The sequence below is a fragment of the Lactuca virosa genome, chromosome 3, assembly GCF_052849685.1.
Source record: "Lactuca virosa cultivar CGN04683 chromosome 3, Lactuca_virosa_CGN04683_v6, whole genome shotgun sequence".
In the NCBI taxonomy this organism is placed as follows: Eukaryota; Viridiplantae; Streptophyta; class Magnoliopsida; order Asterales; family Asteraceae; genus Lactuca; species Lactuca virosa.
The window spans coordinates 136646182-136669308 of NC_136428.1; the positions used below are offsets into that span (position 1 = coordinate 136646182).

Genomic DNA, 23127 nt, shown 5'->3' on the forward strand with positions numbered 1-23127 from the left:
ATCCTAGCTCATATCCGAAAATGGTTATCACCCATGCTATAAAAGCCCTAATCTTCAACATGAAGAGATCTAGAAAGAACAAGGTCAAGGTAACAACTTGTTACCTTCAAATGATGCTAAACTGAGGTAGACTTCAGATCCACACAAGCTCCTTGCTGCTAGCTACTTGTTCTTCAAGTTCCTATCTCTAAGAATCTTCTTCCAAGACTTGAAACACCCAAATGGAGCACACACACACGTATTAGGGTTTGCTAAGCTCTCAAGGGACTGTAAAGAGGCTGAAGGTGGCTTATGATTCTTTAAATAGGGTTCCAAACCCCGAAAATTAGGGTTTTACCTTCCAGATCCTACTCGTCGAGTCCCTTCTTGGACTCGGCGAGTAGGTCACTTAAACTCGCGGACCAACCCGCTGCTACTCGGCGAGTCAGGCCACCAACTCGTCGAGTAGACCTTGAAATCATGAGAATTTATAACCCCAAATTGATACTCGGGAATCGGGGCGTTACAATTCTCCCCCACTTAAACTAGACTTCGTCCTCGAAGTCTGCTGCGGTGATCAACCTCGGATAGTGCTCCCACATCGCTGCCTCCGGCTCCCACGTCCACTCAGACTCTCTTTGGTGCTCCCACCGTACCGTTACCAAGGGTACCTCCTTGTTCCTCAAAACCTTCACCCTTCTTCCCAGTATGGCCACATGCCTCTTCCACATAATCCAGGCGCTCACCGACATGAATGTCATCCAACGATACTACCGCCTCCTGATCCATGATACACTTTTGCAACTGCGAAACGTGAAAGATGATGCAAAACCCAACCGAACCTGTTAGAAAGGTCTAACCTACAAGCCACTTTGCCAACTGACAAAATCCTGATGATCCGACGCATCTGAACCCCAACTTTCCTCTTCCTTAAGTGAACCCTCTGAGCTGATAGGATAATGCATCCTCCCGCTCTGAAAATATCATACATGCTCAGTCCACTAATAAATACGAACACTCATGCCTGGCCCAATCAGGCTTGGGTTGGATTACCAAACACATCAAGTCTAGTCAATCATAGGGTTCGGTCATCCTCAGAATGGAATACCCTAGATTGGAATACCTCCATGAACATAACTCGGGTCTACTCATAACTGGAGATCCAAAGATCTATCCTTGCGTCTCGCCCACAATCCTCTCGTTCGTCACAACCGAGTACAACTCCCCTGAACCTTTACAGAACATTCATTCGAATGCGCTCCGGCATCTCGAATCCTGGAATCCCGAAATCAGTCTGACTTCCTGATAGACAACTCTACTGAACAGTTGTCACTTCCATACCATTTACACTCTATCCTGATAATTCGAGGTTCCCACCCAAACAGAATCGCAGGTTACCTGCTGCTGCGGAAATTCAATGCCTCCACAGATTACAAAAACTAACGTACACCGAGCCTTCGGCATGACTAGACCGCCCTTCAGGGCCTACAGCCTCCCTGGTCCGCTCGTCGGGCGTTTGTTCTGACTGGTCCGCCTTACCAGGCCTTCAGTCTATCCGGACCATCCGGGTCCGTTAACCTCCTTTCCCAAATCCCGCTTTTCTACTAAACCCATGTGCCTACGACTTACCGCCGGCCCGCACCGGTTATCTTGGCCTACTGCCTCAATCCTACCGCTCTCCCTGGAACCTATGTGCCTACGACTCACCGTCGGTCCGCACCGGGTATCTTAGCCCACTGCATAACGCAGGACCGCCTCAACCCCATCCCAATACCATAAACGATCAAGAAAAGATCTAACCCGGTTCCCAGAGCCTGAATGACAGAACGTTCTAATCCCAAACCTTCCCCAAACTAACGAATACTCATTCGGATCCACTCATAGTCTCCAACTGGAGTATCATCCGATCCAAGAAGATGGAACCTCGGCGACACTCCGAACTAAAGAGATCACAAAGATCCTTTGAACTCCTTTCGTCCTCTAATAACAACTTCCAATCAACCAAAATACACCGGAGTCCTCAGCCGACTCCAACAGAGTGTTCAATACTTGGAACAGACCTATTGATTGTTGTGGCATAGCAGCCCACTCAGTACCTGATCATAGATCTACAAACATATACAGAGTCTTGAGCATGACTGGACCGCCTTACCAGTCCTTCAGCCCATCTGGACCACTCTCAGAACCTTCAGCATGTCTGGACCGCCTCCCCGTGCCTTCAGCATGTCTGGACCGTTCTCCGAGCCTTCGGTCTGACTGGTACGCCCCACTGGCCTTCAGTTTATCCGGACCGCTCTAAACTGTTGAGCATCTCCCTGGACCACCCCTCCTGATGTTCTCTCCCATGCATCATGTTTTAACCCACTTGGGCTTCGAACTCCGGATCTACTCTGGGGTTTATAACCCCGACCTAACCCTAGGCCACATGTCGATCATCCACCCTTTTCGGAAAAACCATGATCTGATCCCTGACCTGCGTATCTTCTATATACGCTGAAATCCCGCATACGCGTGCTGAAGTACTGTCCAACCTTGGCAGCTAACCGAACCCTCAATGATCGATGCTCCCTCAGAGAATTTCTAATTCTCCCCCACTTGGGACACTAACCACTACCTACTAGTGGCGAAATCATACTCTACTTAACCATCCAAACCAGCATTTCCATACTTCCCATAGAACGATGAATTCTGAAACGAAGAGTCTCCGCAGAACCACTCTCCTGGCGTGGAGCAACCGAACTTCGAAAGAACCCGAATCCCAGCTGGACACTTCTGCATCTCCAATTCACAGTCTCTAGCCCTGAAATGGTGATCCTATATTCTAACTTCTGATCACTAACACCCCTGGATACTAACCGTCTACAACCCTTGATACTAAGTTCCTCAAACTCTCCTATGCTATATGCAGAAAGGGATGGAAAGTTCACAACATAAATATAATCAATAAGATATAGATAGAAACATACCCGCAGCTGCATCTGGCGCTGTCCTGTCCTCCTCTGCCGTAAACTGGAAGGCACGTCCCTGAGCCCTCAGGGGCTCTGCTCTACCCAGCCCCCTGCCAGTAATCCTCAATGTATTCGGCGCTGGAGCTTGCACCGGTCTAGCAACAAGCTGTGGACAGTTGGTCTTCACGTGACCAACCTGATGGCAGTGATAGCAAATCCTCATGTCCTGAACTGGGGCCACCTGGCGACAATCCCTCGCATAATGCCCCTCCTTTCCGCACTTGCGGCATGCACCCCCGAACCTACAAACTCCGGAATGACCCTTCCCACACTTCTCACAAGTGTGGTCGCTCGGTCCTCCAACCCTGGAATCAGCGGTCTTGGACCGCTTTGGCGCCGACTGCGACTGCACCGGGGCCTGCCTCTGCTCTCGCAAATGTAACTCAATCTCTAACTCACGCCGCCTGGCGGCCTCCTGTAGCTCCAGAAATGTATCACACTGCTGGGTAGCAACGAACTGTCTAATGTCGGTCTTGAGCATGCTCAGATAACGTGTCATCTGAGCCTGCTCGGAAGCAAACTCCGGGCAAAACATCGCCCTCTCAGTGAACATACGGGTGATCTCCGTCACCGACTCTGCATCCTGCTTAACTCCAAAAACTCCTGAGCTAGTCGCTCACGCTCGACCCGTGGAATGTAGCGGGAGCAGAACATCTCCCTAAACTGATCCCAAGAGATTGCAGCTCTCTGATCATCCGAATAAGACCCTATCATCAACCTCCACCAGTCCTTCGCCCCGGACCTCAACATGTTCAGGGCACACCTGACCTTCTGGTTAGTAGGGTAGGAACATGTGAAAAAGCATCCCTCGACGTCCGATAGCCACCTCATGGCTATGATAGGGTCCTGAATCCCATCGAAAGTCGGGGGCTTCGTGTTATCGAAGTCCCGGTACTGAAAAGCCCGACTGGTTCCTACCCCTGCCGCTGTTACAGCTGTAGTAGCTGCCGCGGTAGCCGCCTCCGCAAGGGCTGCATAGCGCTCGTCAAAGTACTCGACCATGGCGGTCTTGATAGACCCAAACATCTCCGGCAACTGAGCCCGGAACATAGCAGCAACCTCATCATGCAGGATCTCCCGGATCCTGTCATCCATCCCGTCTGGCCTCATCTGGCCGATAGTCTCGGGCGCTGCCGGCGCCTCCTGTCCATCTCCTCCTGATCCTGACCCGGATCCAGTCACGAATCGCCGTGTAACCACCATACTGAAAACATACCCAAATGATATTAGATACTCCTCATAACAACCCGGGAACCAACTCCCAACCAAAAAAAACCCTAGGGGTTGTGACTTCCTTGATACGCGTATGGGTCCTGTGCTTTCAATAGTACGGGCCCATACTACCTTCCACACCTACCCATATTTGTCCCAAGTATCATCACAACGCCCTAACTATACACACAAATATAGCGAGCGCTCAATCCTCACTCCTAGAGGAAATACTAAATATCTCATAACTGGCCTCCCGGCCTCACACAACCCATCCATCCATGAAACTTCCACCAACCCTACAGCATTAGTGTATGCTAGCCATACATAACACTGGACCCCATAGACTTTCGAATATCCAATCCTACCCTAAGCTCCCAATCAAACAAGAACAGAACATAAGGCCAAATCAAACATTCTCAGGCTATAAGATCTTAATTATGAATAACTGTGATGCATACACTAAGCAACTACAGTAATGATGTCAATTTCATATAAAGGAAACCCTAGGCTAGCAGGCATCATGCAATCAAGCAATTCTATCATGAAATTCCTGAAGATCCCTAGCCTAGTACTAGCATGATGTTCTAACATATCACAATATCAAATAACTGTATAGTATTTTGGGGTCTACTTACTGGCTCCGGCTGATCGTACACTTTACATCCTCCTTTACTTATTTTGAAACCCATTTAAAAAAATCATTTGCTTGATTTGAGACTGGATTCACACGAGTGTTCCTCCAATTCACTCAAACCAAGGCTCTGATACCAACTTGTAACACCCATAAATTTCAAGCCAAATTTAAACTTTTAAAACATTCAAAATACCAATAGTTATTACAAAAAGGTTTTCCAAAATAGTTTAATATCAGAGTTCCCAGAAATCATAATCATAAACCGAGGAAGTGTATGGTCACGCCTTCGCCTTCCCGCGGTCAGCCGTTGTACCTGAAACAATAGTCGATAAATGTAAGCTCGAAGGCTTAGTGAATTACCCCCAAAATACCAACCTCATATAACCATAATCATATCATATCAACAAATACAGAACAACCATGCATATCGAGTCTGCAGTGTGACTGGTCCGTCCGCACCGGGCCTTCAGTCTATCTGGCCCACTCTCCGAGCCTCGGCACGCCTGGACCGCCCTCTCGGGGCCTTCAGCTTATCCGGACCGCTCGCCGGGCCTTCGGCCTGACTATGTGCCCTTCCCGGGTCTGCAGTTTATCCAGTCCGCCCTGGGTATATTGGCCTACAGCACAAAGCAGGACCCGCCTCAACCCAACCCCCAATCAAACAACCATGTGCACATATAACAGATAATCACATACCAGTCTATAGACAAACAAACTGATCTAACAGATCATATAGCATAGCAACATCCTATAACCAGAATACCGACCTAAACCAGGTCACTAACATAATATCGTCCTAACTACCAGGACGCAGATCTAGCAGATCAATAAACATATCATACAATACCCGGATACATATCCGATAAAGGGCCGGCCTTGGTGCCGTAGACCCTGTCGATATAGTGAGGATAACTCACCTCGTAAGTAGCTCGGAAGGTAGTGTCAAACTCCTCCAGATGTAGTTCCAACTCCACATGGGTGTACGGCCGTACACCTCCTCATGGCCGCACACCCAAGGTGGTGGGTCACCCACCCCTATATATATGGGTAGACCTCCTTCTATTCATTCCTTTCTTCTCTTGGCTGTACACTACCCCATTCTCTCTCAAGTTTCTTCAACCGTGAACCTTTCAAGGCTTCAAAAACGTGAGTTTTCCATCATCCATCTTGTTATACTTGAAAGACCTCTTGATTCAAGCCTTGGTTCATCAAATTTCAACATATTCTTCATCCCCTCAAGGTGTACGGCCGCACACCTTCATAAGGTTGGCCGTATACACCTTAAAGGCTCTCCAAAGTGAGAGTTTGGCCCCTATCTTCTAGTTTGACATAACCCTAGGCTTGATGCACCTTAAAGTTGACAAATTTGACATGAACATGAAGGGTGTACGGCCGCACACCCCTTGGTACGGCTGTACACACACCCTAGGGCCGTAAACCCACTTTGATGACCTTTATTGGCCTCAAATTTGCACTACAACTAAGCATGGGATCTAGAACACTCCTTGGATGCTAGTTAGAACCTTGAAGCACCTCAACATACACCCTTTTTCATGAGTGTACGGCCATACACTCCTGGGCCGCACACCCATGGCCGTACACACCTTTAGGGTGGCCGTACACCTCCCCCACTCAATCACATGTGGTTTTGACACTTAGTTCAACTGTTTCCAAGTCCTTAGGGTGGTTTCCTATCATGTCTAGTCGTGAAATACCCTAATTTGAATCATATATGTGTTATTACATGCTAAATAGGATCCAATTGTGTTCGAGGCTTCACTTGACACTCAGCATCTCATATCGATCCTTCATACTATCCACTCACTCGAGGTGAGTTCATACCCCTACGTTTTTCCGATTTTTAAACGTTTTCAGGGGGAATACAAGCCAAACACAAATTCTTTTGTGAACTAATACAAAAGGACTTTTAACAAGTATAAAACTCATGCAATTGATTCAGACAAACGATTTTCATATTTGTATAAAATATTTAGATAATTTATTCCCTTTTGTACTAGGTTGAGCATAAGGATCGTTTTCAACTTACAACCAAAATTGCATAGTTTTTCATTCACATCATCTATATGCAAACTATAATAGGTATAGTTTTGGGGTTTTCAAAACATAACTTTTACGAATTCAGAGTCATTCACCACTAAATATATAAACTATGGCAGATTTAGTTTATGGCATTCATTACTACAAGGGCATGACATTTCATAATTATTTAAGTATAATTATTACCGTATACAGCGTCCAATGGATTCTAATACAAGAAAACACTATAGAATTACATGTAAACTAGATTGTACAACATTGTGAGGCTCTACTTCAAAATTGTACCCTTAGGTGTACTGAATTAAATCCTATCATAGTATAACCAGAGTCTCCTGGAGGGAGAGCGTGAGATTTGTGAATAGATCTATTCGGGATTGACAATCCCACACCTGAACTGCTAGCTACAGTTAGGCGGGCACGCCTGAAGTGACAAATGTCATTTAACCAACACTTGAAGAACGTTGTAAAGGTCTCTAGGTCATATCAAGCATGGTTATACGACTCACAATAAATAAAAACTAATCATTTGTTTACGGGATTTCACTCTTCAATGGTTTTATTTTAAGTAATAAACCTACTATACATACTGGTGTTAGTCAGAGTTTACACACTATATGATACTTAGGTTAATGGTGATAGCCAGGGATTTCATACAAGTATTTTTAGATATAAGAACAAAATTCAATAACGAACTTACAATGGGTCTTAGGGTTTAAGGCTACTTTTCATTACTTAAGAAAATATTGGATTTTCTTGGAAACATACAAACCTTTCTACAAATTTATAAACAGATCTTTGATACATAACCTCGCTTATGAACTCACCAGCTTTATGCTAATACTCTTTCAAAACTGCTTGTATTCTCAGGAAATCAGTAGACAGGTACCTCCTGGAGTTTTGAGAAGTTGGAGCAACTAAAGTCAAGTCTTTAAATTTTACTTTCACTTTTGATATATTTAAACAAGACTTAAACAGATGTAAACCTTTTTCATATATGTATTCAATGTAATGGTTGTGTTTACTATGATTGCTATGATACAATGGTTGTGATACTACACATGACGTCATCCACCCCCGAACGTTTCTGTTGTTCCGGTTTGGGGGTGTGACAGTGTTGTATATATGTGTGCATGTTTGCTATATGTATGTGGGGTGAAATAGACCCGGTACAACCTTGTGCTGATATATGAGTTGAAATAGACTCTGTGGTGAAATGGAATCGGGGGTGAAATAGACCCGACATAACCTTGAGCTGGCATATGAGTTGAAATAGACTCGGGGGTAAAATAGACCTGGGGGTGAAATAGACCTGACACAGCCTTGAGATGTCATATATGTATGGTATGCGGTATTTTGTAGAACTCACTAAGCTTCGTGCTTACAGTTTTCAGTTTATGTTTTAGGTACTTCCGGATCGAAGGGGAGGAGCTCGGGATGATCACATCGCACACACCATGGCTTTTCACTTATTTGACTCTGATGTGTTTTGGATGATTATGAATACAATATGATTTCCTTTTGGTTTTACTAAGCACGTTTGGTTGATGTTTTAATTAATATGAAAACAATTTTTTTTGGTTTTAAATTTTGGGACGTTATAAAACTTTCTATATAAGCTGATAGGAAGTAAATAAGCTTATGGAGAATATCTAAATGTTAAAAATCTATGAGGGGTATTTTGGTCATTTTTAATGACTTATGTCCATCCATGTTATATAGTTGGTGATTGAGAGTGTTGCTCTAATGAAAGGAACTAGAAGTGGACAAGCTAGCCTTCTTGTAATTAAGGTGAGTACGTGTTGGCATTTTTCCACTTTGGGTACATAGCAAAATGATTTTATTATATTGAAATACTAATGCTTTGATACAGGAAACTTTTTGAAATGAAAGTGCTAAATGATTTTGGAAATGATGTTTTTAAAGAATGCCTTGAAGGCGAGAACGTTTTGGAAGAAAATAATGTTTTGAAATAAGTAATGTTTTGATAATGTGTTTGAAATGTTTTGAAATATAAATGCTTTATTTTTTAAATGAGTATTGTCACACCCCCAAACCAGACGGCGGAAACGTCCGGGGCGGGTGACTTCATCTTGTAATATCATCACAGTGTATATAATTGAATCAAAGACAACATCATCATCACACATTCAATAATACAACATACAGCTTTTTACATCATTGTATTTGTTCACAAAAGTTACATGCCAAAATATTAAATGTATGATGGAAAATAAAATACAACAAAAGTCCACATGTTCTTGATGACCGGCCTGCTTAACGAGTCCCTAAGAATACAAGTTATTTTGAAAAACGTCAAAATATATAATGTTGGTGAGTTCATAAGCATGTTTGTATGAAAAACTTTGTATCATTTTGTAAACACTAGAAAATACGATATTTTCCGTAAAAATGGTTTGAGAGTTTTGTTTCAAATCTTGTATTAAAGCATGTGTGTTCATGTTTTTGAAAAATATATAAAGAGAGAGTTCCAGAAAATCCTATATTTTCTATAGTAAGTAAATGGTAGTGTATAATGTATTTCCCAGAAAATTCGATACTTTCTGCTTGTAAAAGAGTTGTAGTCTTAAAACCATAAGACCCAAGTGTTGTAGAAATGAATAGTTCGCACATGTATCAAAAGTATAGTGTATGTATTCCATAAACTTGTTATGTTTGTTAATCTCTATGTGAGTCGTTATAACCATATTTGATATGACTGTTATGCCTGTCATGACGTTCTTCAGGCGTCGTGTTAGGTAAGACATTTGTCACCCTAGACTGACCTAGTCTAGCTGTAGCGAACAATTCAGGTGTGGGGCTGTCAACCCCGTATAGATCTATACACAAACTCTCGTTCTCCCTCCATGAGACTCTGGTTATAACTACAGGGCTTAGGGTGTACACTAGGTAGGTATGAATGAAGGCGTGTCTCACAAGAGCCTTAACTAAGTTTACACGAGTATTGTATCACATCATTCAATCATTTTAATTAATGTTTCATATATGTAATTTTTAATACAAAGCATCGGTGATAAAAATATTTGTTCATATCAAAATGTCATATATTTAATGTTATCGACTTGGTTAACATGAAATGTGTAGTACAAGCTTAACATCGAAGCAATTGGGTATTTAAGGCCCATTAACATGAAATGAGAATACTAGGCCCAATAAACATGTAAACGGGTATGTGAGGCCCAATAACATATAATGAGTATACAAGGCCCAATAAATATATAAATGGGTACTTAAGGCCCATTAAGCTGAGAATTTACAATAAAGGCCCATATTTGATAAAAATGACATGTTAAGTCCATTAAGACCATAAATTACATTTTAGGCCCATGAAACCATGAAATTATAAATAAGGCCCCTTTTTATGAAAAATGACCATTTTAGCCCATTAAAAACCGAGAAGGCCCAAAAGAAACCCATTTTGTCAAAAATAACACGTTTGACCCCTATAAACCGTGAATGTCATAAAAACCCATTTTTATCCAAAAATGACTCCTTTGGTCCTTCTCAAACCGAGAATATCATTAAAGATTACTTGTTGCTTATTTGTCAAACATGGCCCCTCATTTGGTTTTCTTTAGTTTTATCGTATCCTTTAACATGTTTGATCTTTTAAACATCATAATGAGTTACATAAGTAACTTGTTTTCCTAAGATCATCAAACCTTTGAAAATATATCGAGTTTATGAAGGTTTAACATGACTTCATGGCATAAACACAACATATAACATGAAAAACACACACATACATGCATAATACTTGAGATTAACACAAAACCTACTTGTATTCTCCCCCAAAACATAGTAAAACCCGAAAACAAGGGGGTATGAAGCTCACCTTAGGTGATGGATCAGTTTTGATGAAGAAATGAAAGAGAATGAACGTGTTATTGGTCTAGCTTGCTCCTTTGATGAGATTTTCGGACATAGGGAGTTCTAAGAGACAAGAATCACGAAATGAATGTTTAAGAGTGTGAATCTTAACATGAAATGCAAAAAAACCAATTTAGAGTGATAATAACTTACCTAGTTATGATCTTTAATGAAAAACTCTAGAACACACCCAAAAATCTTCGAAAATTTGAAAGGATGGGTGAAGGAAATCTTCTTGTGCTTGAGAGAGAAGGAAATAAGTGAGATAATTGAAGTGAAGAGTGGTGGGAGTTAGGGTATTTGGCCGAGAGTTTAAGGAGAGGAAAGAGAGAGCTTAGCTTGGTCATTACATGGAGGATTAGAAGGCTAGAACTTAGAAATATGTGATACCATTAGTATGGATTACCACCATGCAATAAGGAGGTGTCACAAGCTCAAATAATCCATGTCTCTTTTTTTTTTTTATATATATTAAAACTGAGAATGGAGAGGGGATGAAAGAAGAGAGTATTGGGCTTGGGTTTAAGATGCAACCGACAACACATTGGCCCAATAGAGGTTTTTCAGCCCATTGGGCCCACATACAAGCCTACTGCCCCAAAATGGTAAAAGAAATGAGTTTTTGGCCCAATGTGGTTAAATAAATGGGTTTTCGGCCCATAGAGATAGAGGAAATGGTTTTCGGCCCAATTAAGGCCCATGGAGAGTTTTATGGACCAAAATACTATAGCTTAAATGAATGTGGGTCCAGTTAGGGCCCAAATGTGGATTCTTGGCCCAAAAGAACCAAGTTGAGGGTTCACTGGCCCATTAGGCCCAATAAGAGAATCCTGATCCAATAAGAGGTTTGAACCGGAAAGTTAGGGTTACAAGCCCAAAGTTGAGTGAATGTAGTGTATGGAATTAGGTTTAGAGCTTCACGAGTGAGTTTTTATTCGAATTGTTGTTGTTGAATGAATAACATGTATAACATCATACTTAAGGTTACAAGATACATCAAAAGTTAATTACACATGGACAGAATTTCCTAGCCCAAAATGCCAGTTGTGACAAGTATTTTGATACTAACGTATGGAATGTGTAAGGCATGGAAAGAAATAATAATAACGTAGGAAATGTGTAAAACATGGAAAAATGATAATAATGTATGGAATGTGTAAAGTATAGAAAGTAATGAAAAAAATATATTCCTCGAGCCATGATGTCCCCGTAACAAGATATAGAGGAATCTATCTGGGTGGCGCTTCCCCTTCGTGAGATAGATTGCCTAACAGAAATGATGTCTTGGTGGACTGATTTTGTTCTTTCCACCTTGGTATAGACTTGGAGATATTGCTAGGCCCTAAGTATAAAAAGGGCAACGGTTGAATACCAGAATTAGCCCTTAATGATAAAAGAGAATGAAATGTGAAAAGATGTCTTTTGAAATGAAATGATAATATATGAAATGATATTTATGATGTGTATGAAAAGACTTTTCCTTGAAAATGCTTGAAAAAGTTTTATGGTCAAAACTATGTTATGTTATGTATGAAATGATTTTCATGTAAATGATTTAAAATGCTTTATGGTATGAATGAAAGGAGTTTTTCTTGAAAATGATTGAAAATGCTTTATAGTACGAATGAAATAAGTTTTTCTTGAAAATGATTGAAAATGCTTTAAGGTATGAATGAAAGGAGTTTTTCTTGAAAATGATTGAAATGTTTTATGTTTTAAAACTCACGTAGCTCACGAGACAATATTGTCTAACGTATATTTTTTAATGACATATATCCCAGGTTATATTCAAGGAGAAAGATTATAGATGGAACATAGAAGTTAAGAGATATAGAATGAAGTGGAACTTGTTAAGTTCTTTTTTAAATGATATTGATGTAATTCTTATTTGCTTGCTATGGTTTGTATAATGCTTAATGGTAACACCTAATGTTTTAATCATAAATGTTATTGTGGGACCGGTTTTTGTTAAATGTGGGTTAATTCCTATAATGTTTTTATTAAAACCATATCATTTTACAGTTTGAAATTTTTGGGGGTGTTACACAGACCACCACCACTACTAATGCCTATCACCACCACCTTCCGCCCTCTTCAATGTATCTTCATTTTTGGTTTCTAGAAACGTCGCCGCCTCCCCTATGTCGTTGGACCCTCCGTCGCCACTTGTATCCTCGTCGCCATCTGTATCGACGACACCACCTGCATCGTCGTACGACCATCCATTTTAGATGGTACTTAAGATCCAGGAACACTTTAACCATAGGGTTCTGAACCTACACCCAATCGTTGATCTGAACCTCTCTCTCCATCTCTATTCGAGTTTCTAGATAGTCGGCTCAATCTACCGTGAACATCTGCTTAGGGCGAAACCTATCACCTCCCTCGAATGTGTTTTCAACGTAGTTAGTTTGTCAAAGAAAACTGAGTTCTGATGGAGGTGACGGTGGATCTGGACAGAGGTGCTGCTAGCAGTGGTTTCTGGGTTTCTTCTCCGGATCTCATCTGGCTTTCTCGTCTTCTCCCGATCTGATGAGCATCTCTGGCGAAGGAGGCATATGATTGTATCAGAAACTCCGACAAAAGGGAATAGGGTCATCAACAAGAGAGGTTGCGTGTAGTGGCTAATTGTTTTCTGCAGCAATGGTAAGAGAGAAATGGAGTTGTGTTTTAAATAGAGGGGTGTAGGTTGGATGAGGTTATTATTATAATTTTTTTGTTTAATATGAAAAAATAGTTAAAGAAACAAACGAAATATGAAAAGAAATTAGAAAGGGTAAAAATGTCATTTCAATTTCAATCTGAATTTCGAGGTACCAAATATGAATCAAAGTTTCAGTTTTGGAGTGACCATATGACAAAAACCAATTAGACTTAAACTAAATTTTTTGATAAACCATGTGGACCAAATTTGCAATTACTATTATATAACGGTTTAATTACATTATTTTTTTTCTTTTTCAACTTAGCTTGCAAATCAAGAATATATATATATATATATATATATATATATATATATATATAGTTAGAAAAAGAAATGTTTCTTTTTTAAACGACGGAATAACATTAAAAAATCTAACGATGTGCTAGGAAAAGCAAAAGTTACAACATACAATCCCGAAAAATGAGAACACTATTCATACCAATTTAACGAACTAAGTTTCATTTTTATATTTTATCCAATTAAAAACAAGCTGAACTTCATCGGTTGAAACTGTTCCTGATATTTTTGATAAAGAATAGTTATTATTCCTGAAATTAATCTTCATGTTAATTAAAAAAACGTGTGTAGTACATATGTTTTCGCTAACATTTTAGTGCTTATATATCTAGAACATGAATATGAATACATTCTACTTAGAAAAATATGAAAGTAATAAAAAAGATTCAATGTCTTAATATGAACGCCCCATTGGTCATATCTATCCAATATCGAAGATAACATAACCAATGAAGACAAGCCTGCAGATGCTTTTCACTCTTGCAAGTATTTCTATGTTTGGCAAATATCATCCAATGAATAGAGTCATTATCAAGAGGCCATAAAGAAAAGACCGATCAAACACTACATTTCTTTTTTCTTGTCTATAATTATGATAGTCTTATAAGACTAGTGGGTATCGGTCGGTATCTTCGTGTTATTTTTTTTTCACGTCATATCATTTTTTATACCATTTCAATTTTGCCAGAAAATGATCCTGCATACCACATCATTTTAAATAGTAAAGAAAAAAGTTTTTTTTTTCAAAAAATAAAAATAAAAATGAATTTTAACAGTCATATACATTGCCTCTCTTCAATCAACAATTTTGTTTGTTGTATTCTCCACGGAAGGCCAGAAGGGGGTTAAGACGGGATGGTATTCCTAGTGTGGTCACGATGTGGAGGAGGTGCCATCTCAGCCTCTCAACACCGTTTTGTACCCGGATATAATAGCCTAACGATTTAATTTATATATAATGACAAATGTAGCTAAAATTGTTTAGATTTTTTAAATAGACAAAAATTATAAAATTTTCACAAATAATCATAAAATTTTGAAAGGGCATTGGAAAATAGGTTTGCCGAGCAAAATGGCCTCTTCATATATAAGATATTTTGTCACTTATTATTATTATTATTATTATTATTATTATTATTATTGTTGTTGTTGTTGTTGTTGTTGTTGTTTTTTTTAAATCTGAATTATATACGAAACTAAGGATTAATGTCATGAAAGCCTTTGGTGTCTTTTAGGTTCACTAAAGTCGGAAGTGTGCATCAATTTTTTTATTTTTGCTCTTTTAACGTGTTACTCGGTTATTAAGAGGTTAGTTACTCATGACTTGAAACTTAAGGTAAAACCGAATATTTTTTGAAAACGTAAAAGTTTTTATGACATTAACCCAAAAATATATAAAAACATTTTAAAAAAGTATTTATCATATCTTTTTGTTTAGAATATATATATATATATATATATATATATATATATATATATATATATATATATATATATATATATATATATATATATGAATTTAAACATATAAAACATTTTTTATACATATAAAAAACATATTTTTAAAATTATAAATATACTTTAAATGTACCAAATGCTTATAAATAAATTTACCTGTGCAAAATACCCTTTTTATACCGTTTAAATATATTAATAACTTTAAAAATACGTTTTTTTATATCTTTAAATATTTTTTTATGTATAAACATGTATAAAAATGTTTATATATATAATGTATAAATGTGTATATATAAACATGTTTAAATTTATATAAAATATTTTCTATATGTTTAAATATATTTTTATACGTATAAAAATGTTTTTATATACTTTTATACGTATAAATATATATTAAAAATATTTTATACATATTTATATATATTTATAAGTAATTTATACATATAAAAATATTTTTATAGATATTGTATACATAGAGATTCGATAAATATTTTTAAAATATATATATATATATATATATATATATATATATATATATATATATATATATATATATATATATATATCATTACTATATATAAAGACCCTTTCACTGAGATGTCGCAAAAAAAAAAAAAAACCCGGCTCGATAATCGCCACGTAACCCATCCTCAGCGATCGACGCAATTTATCAGTAGCTCGTCACGTCGATTCAATCCATCTCCTGATCTCTTCAACTTCTACGACTCCCTTCTACCCATCGACTTATCCACCAATTCATCCATCTGTTTCTCACCACGTCCGACTGTATCCCCAACTGGAATCCGAAATATAATCCACCAAAAAAAAAGTAATTCGTTGTGTAAATATTCCACCAAGTCAATTCTGCCGACGGTGGGTTGATGGTTAATTCTTGAATCATCAAAAGAGGTAACATTCATTCGGTTTTCACTTAAATTACATGATACCCAAAAAGTCATAATTTTTACCGTTTGAAATTATCCCTGAAAGTGTAATGTTGTTGAATACGGAGCCAAAGAGGGACAACACAATCCTTCCATTTGCTGTCAACATGTTTGCTACATGTATATTATCTTCACGAACCCTAATTTGATCTTGATCTTATCTATTTCTTAGTGTTAACCCAATAGTTGGATTTTCCTGTCCCGTTCAGGTTTCTATTGACAATTTTGCCCTAATTCTTATTAACATTCTCTCCTGTGTCACCAAGTATTGAAATCATGTCCTGATTTTGTGTTTTGTTTAAATTAGAATGCAGTTTTTATTGTTTAATTGTCGTTAATTTTTAATATTATGAATGTTAATGATTTGCATTGGGTCATCACCGTAGTCCTTCAATTGAAGGGTTTATGTTACTTTTTACTTTGAGGGTAAAATTGACAATTGCTACTAACATGCTTCAAAGGCAATCAATCAACAGTTTATGCTCTAATATGCGTTTTCAAGTAAATAACCCTACATCCATCTCTGAAGCTTAGCTTCTCATACAGAACCTTTCAATAAGAACAGAAAATTAATGGTAGAAGATATGTTTACAATTTGTTTTACATTTTCTATTTCTATTTTTAGGCTATTATTAGAATTTAGTTTTAATATTTCAATTTTGCCCGAGGTTTGACTAAATGGGATTTATTTTTCCTACCCTGATCAGGTTTGAACTGATATTTCAATCCTTTTTCATTTTTAGAATTCCTTCGTCCTGTAAAGAATTTAGTAATTCCATCCATTTTTTAGTCAATTTGTTCGTTTATTATAGTTTTAATTATAAATTCACAATGCTTAACATCCAATAAATTGTAAAGATAAAGATATAGGAAATTTATAATGTATATAAATTTTATAAAGAAATTAGACTCTTTTACTTAAAAAGATGTCAACAAATAGACCTGAAAGATCAACAGGTCATTTCCAGCATTCCAAATGACAGCATACGTTTGCATACTGCCTTCGATTAAAGCAGACCAGGCTTTGACTAGATGTCTTTATAATGTGTTGTTAACAATTAGTTAATGTAAATATAATATAATGTGCTATCAATAAAGTTTATGTTAGTTTCTAATGGTTTTTAGTGTTTTTTAGAACAGGTTTTTACAACAATATTATCTTTTTTGTTTATTGATGTGTGTTCTTGTTTGATATTAACAAGTTATTCACATGCTGATCAAAGGAATTCAAAATTTATGTATTAATGTACTTGCATTTAGGTATAATCATAATCTTTTTTAATGAAATTACAATCATAATTTATTTGTTAATTGAAATTGATGAACTAACTATTTGTAATGAACCAGATCAGATCATCAACTACTCAAATGTACCAGATTTACAATTGAAAAGTGATTCCAACCAAAACAACTCACACATGTGTCATGTATGTCATTACTTACAAAGTATCTCAATTTTTTTCATGTACAATATTATAATCTTCATCAGAAGTGACAATAAAGTGACAATTACAAGTCTCAGATAAGAATAACACATCCATCAGTATAGTTATATGATATACCAATTAAAATTATTAAACAATTATCATCAAATTTCAATACAATGATTGGTAATCATCAACCATCAACAGATCACACAAATATTACAATTGGTGGTTGTTCGAAGCTAGATAAGAAACTATATAGGAGGATAGCTATCATAAATTGGAAAAAAAAATTTGATAAATGTGATGAGATAATAGAGAAGTTGGATATGCTTAATGCTGCTCCTGCTTATAAGAAACAATTAAGAAAGGAAGCTGTTATAAAATGGAAAAAGAAAAAATTAAAAATGACCTGCAATACAAATGTTACAATAAACAAGTCAAACGAACACTTAATTGATACCATACACACAAGTATATGCAATTTAAATGAAAACATCACTGAAGAAAGCAAAAGACATAACAAAAGAATACTTAAAGATTTAGGTCCATCAAATGAGAAATCTACAAATCTAGGCAAAAAAATAGCAATAGAAAAGGAAAGCATCTCTTACAACAAGTAATTTTTTCTGCCGATGTTCTTCCAGAAGTAAGGTGTTGTGTCTATTGTCATGCTGTGAAATTTTTTTCCGAAACATCAAATTTTTGTTGTTCAGAAGGTCGTATTGTTTTATCCAGTAATGAACTTCCACCCGTCATGCGAGATTTATTGACATCTAACTCTGATGATGCGAAATCATTTAGAACATATATAAGAACATATAATAATCATTTCGCATTCACTTCATTGGGTGTTAAAGCTGATAAAAAACTTACAACGAAATAAGGGTATTTACACTTTTAGAGTGCAAGGTCAAGTATATCACTTCATGAACGATCTACAACCTAAAGAGGAAAGTGCAAAAAACCTTCAATTATATTTTCACGATACAAACAATGAAATAGAAAATCGACAAATATCTTCTCCACGATTATCCAAAGGCATAATTGCAACGTGTATAACTTATCTACAACATAATCCATATGCACGTTTTTTTAGAAATTTAAGAGACATTCCATCTTTGAGTGAATATAAGATTATTCTTAAGACTATTCCGGGACAAGATCAACGAGTATACAACAAACCAGAAGTTTCACAAGTTGCGGCACTATGGGTTGAAGGGGAAGAGAACGGAGAACATGGTCGTAGAAATATACAAGTAAGAACACATAGTGACCTTCAAAGGACTGTTGAGTACTATTATGGTTGTTATGATCCTTTACAGTACCCTTTAATGTTTCCATTTGGAGAACTTGGCTGGCATCAACACATTCCCAAAAAAAATACCAATAAACAAGGTAATAGTGGAATAGGAACAAGCTCTGCAGAAAGGCTTATTTCGCCATTTGATGCTATAGATGCTGATGAATTATTAAATATGGAACAAACAGGTAAACATGTTCCATTAACTTTTTTTTTTCTACAACATAGTATTAAGAAACTAATTAATATTTTTTGGCAGTTATGAACAAATCTATAGAGAACTCAAATTCTGTCTCTGTTAGAGAATATTATGCTTACAAACTTCAAATACGTTTACATGATAAATCATGTATATTGCTTTTCGGTCGCTTATTACAACAATATATAGTTGATAGTTATGTAAAATTAGAGACACAAAGATTAGCATTTTATAGAAATCAACAACAAGAGTTACGACAAGAGTTACTTCAAGGAGTTGTAGATGCTATGGCAAGTGGTGAGACAAATGCATCAACAATTGGTCAGCGAGTGGTTTTACCAGCAAATTTTATAGGTGGTCCAAGGAACATGAGACGAAAATACATTGATGCTATGGCATTAGTCCAAAAGTTTGGTAAGCCAGACATTTTTTTAACCTTAACATGTAATCCTAATTGGCCAGAAATCAAACAACACATGATGCACCATGAGGAAGCACAAAATAGGGCGGATTTAATTGTTAGAGTATTCCATGCAAAACTTGACCAATTTAAAAAAGAGATTTTCAAAAATGAAATATTTGGAAAGGTTGTTGCATACACTTATGTTGTGGAGTTTCAAAAAAGAGGTCTTCCACATGCTCATTTTTTGCTAATACTTGGAACTCCTTATAAGATGTACCATGCTGAAGAATATGATGAAATAGTTTCAGCAGAAATACCAAATGAAAGATCAAATCCTCATCTATTTCGCATGGTAGTGAAACATATGCTTCATGGTCCCTGTGGTGATCTTAATCCCAAAAATGTTTGTATGAAAAAAAAAGGATATTGTAAGAATTTTTATCCAAAAGCATTTTGTGATGTAACAACACAAAATACTGATGCATATCCAGCATATCGAAGACGTGACAATGGAGTTAAAGTTATAGTTCGAGGTGCCAAGCTAGATAACAGATGGGTTGTTCCCTACAATCCCTATTTACTTTGTAAGTTTGACTGTCATGTAAATATAGAAATATGCTCTACAATTAAAGCTGTCAAATACATTTATAAGTACATATGCAAGGGATGTGACAAAATAAGTTTTTCTGTAACACAAGATGATCACTCATCTAGCATAAATGAAATAGATCAATTTCAAGCAGGTAGGTGGATATCACCCCCAGAGGCAGCTTGGAGAATTTTTAGATTTTCATTGGGTGAAATCAAACCTGCAGTTATTCATTTGCCTCTACATTTGGAAAATTACCAACCACTAACATTCAAAAAGAAAGAACGGTTGACTAATATTGTAGATAATATAGGTAAAAGAAAAACAATGCTAACTGAATTTTTTGTTAAAAATAGTACAGATAGATATGCACAACATCTTAATTTAACATATGTTGAGTTTCCTGACCATTTTGTATGGAAACCAGATAACAAAGTCTGGTTACCTAGACAAACTGAAGATTCAATAGGACGAATAGTGTTAGCACACCCAAGTGAAGGCGAAAGATATTTTTTAAGAATACTATTATAAAAAAAAAGATGTCCAAAGTCATACGATGACCTTAAGCTTTGTAAAGGACAAAGAGTTGACACCTTTCGAGAATCTGCATTACTACATGGATACCTACTTGATGATAACAGCCAACAATTATGTTTGGAAGAGGCATCAAACTACCACATGCCATATGAATTACGAAGACTTTTCGCTACCTTACTTGTGTATACAAATCCTAACAATCCAAGAAAATTATGGGAATCATTTGAAGATGCCATGCTTGAAGACTTTGTACACTACAATATTCTTTCACTAACTGAAGCAAAGCGATGCGCATTTCAGCAAATTAATACATTGCTACAGTCTAATGGAAGAAAACTTCATGAGTTTGATATATTGCCAAACGATTTATCATATGCTGATTTAGAAGATGACACAAGAGAAGTAGCAACAGAAAAAAGTATCATTGTATCAGAAATAGATCAAAGAGCAATACAAAATCTCAACAAAAAACAAAAACTTGCATTTGATACAATAATTAGAAAAGTAGAAAGTAACAATGGTGGGGCATTTTTTATTGATGGTCCAGGTGGTACAGGGAAAACTTTCCTATATAGAGCATTATTAGCATATATCAGATTAAAGGGACAAATAGCTTTAGCAACTGCAACATCAGGTATAACTGCCTCATTACTACCAGGAGGTAGGACAGCACATTCTAGATTTAAGATTCCATTAGATTTGACAGATAGGTCAAATTGTAGGATCAGTAAACAAAGTTCATTGGGTATATTGATTAAGACTTGTACGATAATTATTTGGGATGAAGCTCCAATGGCAAAAAGACAAGCAATAGAAGCCCTAGATGAACTTTTACAAGATCTTATGGAATCAACTGAAATCTTCGGAGGGAAAGTAGTTGTACTTGGTGGTGATTTTAGGCAAACATTGCCAGTTGTTCGAAATGGAAGCAAACATGATACAATTGCTGCTTGTATAACTAACTCACACATATGGCCATCACTATGTGTACTACAACTAAATGAAAACATGAGGGCATTACTAGATCCAATTTTTACTGAATTTCTTCTAAGATTAGGTGATGGTAGAGAAAATTTAGAAGATGATGATGTTGTTACTCTTCCATCACAAATTGTCATAGCAGATAATGATGAATCACAAGGGTTAAATGTTCTAATTAAGTATGTTTACCCACATATATTTGAAAATTCTATAAATAACCCAGCATCCTTCAATCGAGCTATTTTGACAACTAAAAATACTTTTGTTGATGAGCTAAATGATATCTTAATACACAAATTCCAAGGAGAAGAGAAAGAGTATATTAGTTTTGATGAAACACTTGATCCAAATGACCAAGCTCATTATGAGGATCTTCTACATTCTTTAACTCCACATGGTATGCCACCACATAAATTGATTTTAAAGGTAGATGCACCTATTATATTATTAAGAAACATGAATCCAGCAGAAGGATTATGTAATGGTACAAGACTTTTTTGCAAGGACTTTGATAGAAATGTTATTCGAGCACAGATAGCATTCAATGATTTTGCTGGAAAAGAGGTATTTATACATAGAATACCTTTACAACCACCTACAGGTGAAGAATACACAGTGCCATTCAAAAGAACACAATTTCCAATCAAGGTCTGTTTTGCAATGACAATTAATAAATCACAAGGCCAAACATTAGACAGAGTGGGCATATACCTTAAGGAACCTATTTTTTTCACATGGACAATTGTATGTTGCCCTCTCTCGTGCTAGAAGTATTGAAAATGTTAAAGTTGTTATCAAAAAATCTCACAAAAATCAAGAAATACATAACACAAAAAATATAGTATATCAAGAAGTATTACAATGTTCCAAACTCAACTAAAGGTATGTATTACTATTAAACTTAATATCTGGTATGATGAAACAAAAACTAAAATCAAACACATTGTTGCACATTGATTAGATAAGATAGCAGGTCATTTTATTTTTCCAATTTTCATCCACTTTAATGAATTGAAAGTCCATTTGTGCAATACCCCTTATATGATAAATTTTCATGCAGTAATTCAATTGAATTTCAGGTATGCATTCCAGCGATGGTAGTTCCTTTCTTTGCCAAACAAATTACAACCATCAACGTAAGTGTTTTTGCAATATCATGGTTGCTTGACAGATTACATGCTTTTTTATATAAATTTAGACCATGAATATTTCCAACAGGTAAACAACTACTAAACCAAAAATAATGATTTTGGATCATCACAGGAATACACTATTCAGTGATCTGGTAAGTGCACTTTGTTTTCTGCATTACATTCCAAATTTCATTCTTTTCATTTAATATTACTTGATTTAAATGATATGTCAATGGACTATCCAAAGAAATCCATTTAATTTCTATATTAGCAATTAATTTTTATTACATACTGTAATAAGCAATATTTCAATAGTAAACAACATGCAAACATTCACAACCCTTCTGGAGATCCATCTCTTTCATTAATATTGGTA

The 23127-nt window shown here is 36.6% G+C and overlaps 1 protein-coding gene across 1 annotated transcript; it reads left to right on the forward strand.

Annotated features, from left to right (window-relative positions):
* Positions 1–18535: 18535 nt before the first annotated feature.
* LOC145164091 (uncharacterized) lies at positions 18536–22851 on the forward strand. Its single transcript, XM_079082817.1, has 6 exons — positions 18536–19097; positions 19169–20413; positions 20462–20579; positions 20640–22266; positions 22698–22754; positions 22837–22851. The coding sequence occupies exons 1-6, from the start codon at positions 18536–18538 to the stop codon at positions 22849–22851; spliced, it is 3624 nt and encodes a 1207-aa protein (XP_078938943.1).
* The last annotated feature ends 276 nt before the right edge of the window (positions 22852–23127 follow it).

Excerpts from the sequence above, each read along its gene's own strand:
- LOC145164091 (XM_079082817.1), top strand. The coding sequence starts at position 18,536 with ATGAACGATCTACAACCTAAAGAGGAAAGTGCAAAAAACCTTCAATTA. Across the intron at positions 20,580-20,639 it reads GATTCAATAGGACGAATAGT|ATGTCCAAAGTCATACGATG; the intron begins GTTAGCACACCC and ends ATAAAAAAAAAG. Across the intron at positions 22,267-22,697 it reads GAACACAATTTCCAATCAAG|GTATGCATTCCAGCGATGGT; the intron begins GTCTGTTTTGCA and ends ATTGAATTTCAG.